Below are 7,500 nucleotides of genomic sequence, written 5' to 3'. Positions count from 1 at the left end.
GATGTCGTGACCGCGTTCGTGATCTTGATGAGATGTCTTTGCTAAGTGCTTGCTGCAAATCTGTTTGTGTCGGTAATCACATATTTGTCCTCCTTTGTCTCCATTCTAGGACGGAGTCGGTTGCCGAGAAGATGCTGACGAACTGGTTCACGTTCCTTCTCTACAAATTCCTCAAGGTGAGCCGAGGCCTTTTTTTACGCACATGAGTATGTCGAGGGGGGGACAAAGGAGGCTTCAAGGTCATTTGGCATGGGATGCGAATGTGTGTGCAGAGATGCCAAATCTTTCGAGAGAGCTGGCAGAGAACGCACTGCAGGTGCATGCGAGAGTGTGTGTGTGTGTGTGTGTGTGTGTGTGTGTGTGTGTGTGTGGAGAGAGAGAGAGAGAGAGAGAGAGAGAGAGAGAGAGAGAGAGAGAGAGAGAGAGAGAGAGCTCATGCTAATCAGCAGGTGTGTAAATCTGGTCCTGCTGACCACAGCGTTCCTCTTTTTATCTGTGTGTGAGAGTGTGAAGTGCAGCAGTCGACTCAGCTCTCCACCACTTTGTAGCCTTCCCACATCATTAAGCAACTAGCAAACAGTTTAAAGGTGCAAGTATGGCATTTTTTAAGCATTTTGCAGAGATTTGCTGAGTGGGATGAGATGCTTAATTTTTTTTTTTCAGCACATTAAGATTGCTGTTTTTTTTCTTCTATTATATTATTTTTTTTAGTCAATCAATTTTCATTTATCTTTAATAATCCCAGGCTTACAAATTGCAGTCCAACTTCCTTTCATTTCAGGTTCCAAGGTTGCCTGAGAATAAGTTCTTTTTAAGCATCTCATTCCATATTTTGTCCCCGTTTCCTGTTATAACCTTTACTCTTCACAATTCGTGCTCCCTATATGCCTTGTAGAATCACCTGATTAGATGCAAATAACCTTAAGTGTACACACTCACTACATACCTAATCCATACATAATACAACCAATGCAGTTACCCAGCACAATATCTGCCCAGAGACGCACAATATTCACTACATATGCACAATACAAGTGATACAACACCCTAATGCCTAATTTGCATAGTATTACGACTTGATTTACTCTGTAAGCTCACTACATACACACTTCATCCACACTACAACCTAACACAATTTATATATAAAATATGATCTTATGGTACAGATAGTTTGCTTTTATTTCTTTGGTTCAGACAGACAGCAAATTATTTACTTAAGTGCCTTCTGACTTTTAACACATGGCCCCTTTTGCAAACCGCAAGGCCTTTATAGTGCAAAAAAAGTATTATTTTTTAAATAAAACCAAATGTTTCTTTCCTGTTGTGTCTGCATGAAGATGCAGCTCTACCTCTGCCATGTTAATCTGTAATTTATGTGCCTTTAAGGACACGCTTTGGCCTTCGCAGTGTTGTGATTGTTCATGTAGCAGCGGCGGTGCTGAGAGAACGAGCTCAAAAAATAGTTTAGCGACGAGAAATCGATCTACATATCAAATATCAGTCACAAATTATTGGTCACTTTCTAAAAAATAAAAGTATAGCGCATCTACTAACAATTATATCGTGCAGCTTGTGTCCGCTACATATATATATATATATCTGTTCTAAATGTACCTTAAATGAACACTTTTAAAGTTTTTAATACTCTACTCAACATGCGCATGGACAAATATGGATGCTTTTTGCAAATCTATGTTTTTTTTTTTGTGAAACCAGACTCAACATGAGCATGAAGACAAAAATATTCTTGTCAATATTTTAAAGTAACTATGGTGTTTTAAATGAAGTAAATCATTAGGAGACCACGTGGAACTTTTACTATGTTTCCATACAGATGGTTTTAATTGCCAGATGTTTCCATTTACTGTTTACCCTTAGTAGAATGATGTGTTTTGCTAACACTACATATGATATCAAACCTGGTGCCCTATATGCTGAAAGACAATGACATGATTAACCCTATATGTTCTCTACATAGAGTAGTATAATACAGATAATGTAGTGTCCTAGTGGCCCAGCTGCCTGCATGACATAAACTTCACTGCTGTTGAAGGTCCCTACAGCTTATTTATCAGGCAACTCTTCTACTGTTCGTTGACTGTTATCCATGCTAGTCTGGGTTTTTTTTGTCAGTAAAGGAGCTACAGCTTTAGCATGTGCTGCTGTCTGGCTTTGTTCGGATGATTGCTTTTTGAACAGAACAGATGTGAAAGATCACCCTGCTGAGGGTGGGAAAAAAAAAAAATTTCCTCCCAGAAGGGTGTGATGCAACAGCTCCGAAATAAGCCGCTATTTTTCCTCATCTTGTCTTGTCTTCCAGGAGTGTGCTGGCGAGCCGCTGTTTTCCCTCTTCTGTGCCATCAAGCAGCAGATGGAGAAAGGGCCTATCGACTCGATCACAGGGGAGGCACGCTACTCTCTGAGCGAGGACAAGCTCATCAGGCAGCAGATCGACTACAAGACACTGGTGAGAGTCAAACAGAGCAGACGAAGGGACAGGGAGAGAGAAAGAGAGAGAGAGAGAATGGTGGAAAGGGAGAGGGGAAATAGAGAATGGGGGAGGTTTCATTTCCTACCACCTCCAGCTCTTCAGGGTGACTGATCTTCACAGCCGACAGGAAACGCATCAGCTACAAGTGACCCCCAACCCTCCATCTTATCGCAGGGTCACTGTGTTATCATGTTCTATACATCTTCTAGACGGACAGGCAGGGTGTTGGGACAGTGTGTGTCGAAGATGAGGAGATGTGTATCTCACACTGTCACAGAGTACATTTGGGAGTGTTTTATTCCTTTTGCACCACATTATATTGCTATGATTTGGGTTTAAAAGATTTTTGACTTGACACATATACAGTGAAATTCCTTCTTTGCAAATCCCAAGGAGAGTCAGCTATGATACAGCACCTCTGGGGCACAGAGTGTTAAGGGGCCTTCCTCAAGGGCCCGAGATTGGCACAAATTTTGTGACTTTTGCGAACCGGCGCTCATCTACGCGCTTGCTTCCACATACATATATGCTGTATATCTTATGTAGTATGGTACTATAAATTGCATCGTTTTGCTAAATTATGTATTCAATTCAAGTTTATTTCTATAGTACTTTTTACAATGGACATAGTCTAGAGGCAACTTCAAAGAATGTAGGAATTACAGAACAAAAATTTTAATAAGTGAGTTAGGTGTGTTTATCCCCAACGAGCAAGCCTGGGGCGACCTCCAGCCACTGTGTTAAGGAAAAACTCCTTTAGGTGGTATGGGGGAGAAACCTTGAGAGTAACCAGACTCAAAGTAACCCTGTACAGATTTAAATATTCAGCGCACTATACTGATACGCATACAGTATACAGCCTTGCGTTAAAACATATCTAAGATTCCAAATGCCAGTCTGTCCATAAACAAATCAACCCTTTATATGGTCCTTTATAAGCTACTTCCAAGGTCTCGTTCTCCTTCAGCAACCGTCCTGTAATAATGAATGGTTCCAGTCTCATCAGCATCATGGAAATTGTCTGCTCCTGCGTGCCATGTAATTACATCTCGATGGTGATGATAGTCATCGCGTCGCCGTCAACGTCGTCCTGAAGGATGACGAGTCTGATGACGAGCAAAAAGATGATAATTATTGAGTTAATTGCGGAGCAGGGTCTCGGCTCCCTGAAGTGTCTCGACACCTTTTTACACCTTCGCACTCGTACAATTACACCTTACTATGTCTCGTTCGCTGTCTGTCAAAAAAGTCACACACACTGTCTTTCTCTGAGGTTTTTTTTTTCAACTACAATGAATATTTGAGTTAATAGACGTGGAATAAAAAAAAGTCTGAGACCTACTGTACCTCAAATATTGTTTTTTCCTCCTTTTTTGGAAATGACATTTCCCTGTCACAGAGGTGGAAATAGTGGTATAGATACCTTACAGCAAAACATACTCCACCAAAAGTCACCAAACCTCTTAGAGTATGGGATTTGAACAGCACTTTTACTGAGTATTTGACTCATATTTAACGTAGGCTCAAAGATGCACAAGTCCTCAACACCAAGACACCTATAAAAAGCCAAAAAAACGGTTGATTTGTGTGGTTTCGTTTCCTAAAACACAATCAGCCTCTTCAACATGGCAGAATGAAACAATGATCAAACAAGTCGGTCCCGAAAATAAAATAATGGATTAAAGCAATCATTCCAAAATTAATCTTTAAATAAAAAAAACAAATAAAATGACAGCATCGTGTCACAACAATTAGTATTCAATTGACGAATTAAATTAAGTTAATCAGTTTACATAAATTAACAAATATTTTGAGTCGGAGAACATTTTTATTCAACTTCTACAAAATCCATAATTGGAATTTATTCAAGATGTTTTTGGACTGAAAATGAGGCCAGCGGTGCGAAAACGTTGCTTACAGGTGGCGGATGCGGGTAGGGGAGCGTCTGCGTCTTTAATGTAATGTAATTGGTTATGCTTGTTGTCAATTTAAATATAGTATAAATGTAGTTAAGTGGAGAGTAAAAGTCTCTTATATCTTTGATACTCAGTAAAACTAGAAAGCAGCTGGAAAATTACTAGCAGGTAATCAAGTACGTTTACTCAGATACTTTACACTGCGTCTCATTTGATAGCTGTTTGCTTTTCGTCCTCTAGGTGGTGAACTGCATTCATCCGGACAACGAGAAAAGCCCAGAGATTCAGGTAAAAGTCCTGAACTGTGACACTATCAGCCAGGTGAAGGAGAAGATCCTGGATGCCATCTACAAGAACGTTCCTTATTCTCATCGTCAAAAAGCCGCAGACATGGATCTAGGTAAAAAACAAAACCAATCGATGAACACTTGACCATATGTACTTAGTGAGCATGCCATTTCACATTCAGTCCCCATTTACTCTTAGAATAAGCTTTATTTTTCTGGGCAGATGTTCTACTAGGTTTTGGAGTGTGCTTGTTGTATTCAGACACAAAAGTCAGGTAGTGATGTAGGTGAAGTGAGGAGGCCTGTGGTGCAATCAGCGTTCACATTCATGATATTGAGTAGGGTTGGAGCTCTATAGCAGGAGATCTTCCACACACTTTCAACCCATGTAAAGCATATCTTCATGGAGCTGGCTGTGTGCACTTTTTGGAGCAGGTTTCGGTCTTCTAGTTTGAGTGAAAGGAGCATCTCATTCTCCTGCATTAAAAGACATCTTATATAATTGCATGCCTTCAAGTCTGTGGTAATAGTTTGAGAAAAAAAAATATGTATATTCTTGGAAAATTGAGGTGTTCCTATACTTTTGTTCATATAGTGTATATGAGGGTGGGTGCACAAACTTTTGCATTTAAAACCTGCAGTTTACAGCTGCAATGCACCTGCTTCTTTAGGAATCACCTACGGCTGAAAAATGCAGGTGTCCTAATACTTTTGTCTATATAGCCTAGAAATAGGGAAAATAGAAAATCAGAAGAAATTAAATAAAACAGGTTTTAATAATCGGATATTTTTGTTATAATAGAAACTGATAGATGATTTGGAGCGAGATATGTTTTAGTACAGCTTTTCTTTCCCCTCTGCATCGCTAAGAATAAATCCTGTGTATTATGTGTATAACAGACAGCACCTGAGAACACAGCAGCGAATAGATGAATTGTATGACTGTATAGTTGTTATATGAATCCATTAGTGACATTAGATATATAAAACTATACACGCTTAGTGTCAGGGTGATGCCGTACGAGACTGCGTTCCCCATCATCCGCTGCATTTCACCGAACATTGGCGTATAATTAGCGCCAGTTTTGAACCGAGTTGCGTCACGTCTCCCGGTTCGGGTTATGTTTGTCTCATTATTTTGGTGTTTGTGATTTACGTTTCTGTGCACTTGCATCCGCCTACGCTTATATTACATGACAGGAAGAAGCAGTGGTTAAAAATAACGCATAAAAATAATATATAAAATGCAGAGGCGGGAATCTGCGAAATCACCATGGAAGAAAAGAGAAGAAAAAACAGTGACGTGTACGATGGCGAAAAAGTTTCTTATTGTGTTTTATGGAATTCAATGGCAGTGACTGAGGTCTGGGAGGACAAGAGAACTCTACTCCCCACAAATACACCAGATACAAGGGCAAAGATGTTGTAACAGAGTGCAAACATTCCCAAAAATGCAATAGAAAATCAAATACGGGCGACGTGACAAAGAAATAGAGCATAATGTTGGAAACGTGAAAAGCAAATATTAGGTAGATATTTATGTGATAATTATCAATGTGAAACAGGTACCACAAAGTCATGAGACATGACGTTAAGATGCAGAGGCTTGTCAGAAATATAGGCCCTCTCTATATTCTTGATATATATATATGCAAGTTTTGTGGACGCCATAAGATGTCCATATGTGCTTTTTGAGCATCCCATTTTACATTTAGTCCCCAATTCCTGTTATAATAAGCTCCACTCTTCTCTGTAGCTGTTCCACTACATTTTGGAGTGTGCTTATGAAGGGTGTTAGTAAATTCAGGTCCTGATGTAGGTGAGGTGTGGAGGCCTCTGGTGCAGTCAGTGTTCACATTCATTGTTCATTAGGTTTAAGATCAGTCAGAGCTCTATAGCAGGAGATCTTTCACTCCAACTCATGTCATGAAGCCGGCTTTGTGCTCATAGGCATTGTCATGTTGGAAGAGGTTTGGGTCTCCAAAAACATTCAATACAATTGTATCTCCAAATTTGTGCTGAGGAACCATATATGGCTGGAAAAGTCAGGCGTTCCAGTACTTTTGTCTGTATGGAAAAGCTAGAGAAAAAAATGAAAGGAAAATAATGGAATAAGGTGGAATAGTAATAGTGCAATGGTTATCTTAAAGGAGTCGGATACTGTATACCTAAAATAGCAGCAAGTAACGTCAAGTTGACATTACACATCTTTTTAAGCTTATAAATCCAATTTAATTCGATTTACTTTTATTTGCATAGCGTTTTTTAACAATGGATATTGTCAGATATTGTCTCAAAAGATATCGCACCTTCACAGAGCGCATAAAGCACTTATAAAAGAATGTATAAGTTTGTTCCTTGTCATTGATCCCTAATGAATGAGCAAGTGGTGAATATGGCAGAGAAAAACTTCCTGAGATATCATGAGAAATAATCCTTGAGAGGAATCAGACTCAAAAGGGAAACCATCCTCATCCTCATCCTTATCCTCCTTACTGATTGCCCATTCATTACAGTTCCATCATTGTTAAGGTATGCAGTGAACAGGTGCTTAAATGCAACCTTTGGTTGTGGTCCTGAGATATTGTAGCAGAGTGTTGTTATTAATCACAGTCCCTATAATTCACACTTAAGGTGCATGAACTCATGAATTAAGAATTTGAACATCCAGGGTGGGTTTTGGCCATTTGGAATGATTTCTTCTCTAAGCTTTTTTTTTTTTCTCATTTTTCATGCTCAGCGTTCCATTGGTTTATTTTGTCCTCTCTGCAGCAGCTGATTTGCATATTGATAGAGAAATGTACAG

General features: G+C 39.4%; 1 protein-coding gene across 1 annotated transcript in view; it reads left to right on the top strand.

The window, feature by feature from the left end:
• plxna4 (plexin A4) overlaps window positions 1–7,500 on the top strand; it is a 324,275-nt gene that overhangs the window by 287,972 nt on the left and 28,803 nt on the right. The window contains exons 23-25 of the mRNA XM_083527925.1: window positions 110–176; window positions 2,321–2,467; window positions 4,648–4,807. Coding sequence (XP_083384051.1) covers window positions 110–176; window positions 2,321–2,467; window positions 4,648–4,807 — 374 coding nt within the window. The remainder of the gene's footprint in view (window positions 1–109; window positions 177–2,320; window positions 2,468–4,647; window positions 4,808–7,500) is intronic.

The sequence above is a fragment of the Silurus aristotelis genome, assembly GCF_946808225.1.
Source record: "Silurus aristotelis genome assembly, chromosome: 24".
NCBI classification, from domain to species: domain Eukaryota; kingdom Metazoa; phylum Chordata; class Actinopteri; order Siluriformes; family Siluridae; genus Silurus; species Silurus aristotelis.
The sequence above is the reverse complement of the archived record's forward strand: the minus strand, read 5'-3'. Positions and strand labels throughout refer to the sequence as shown.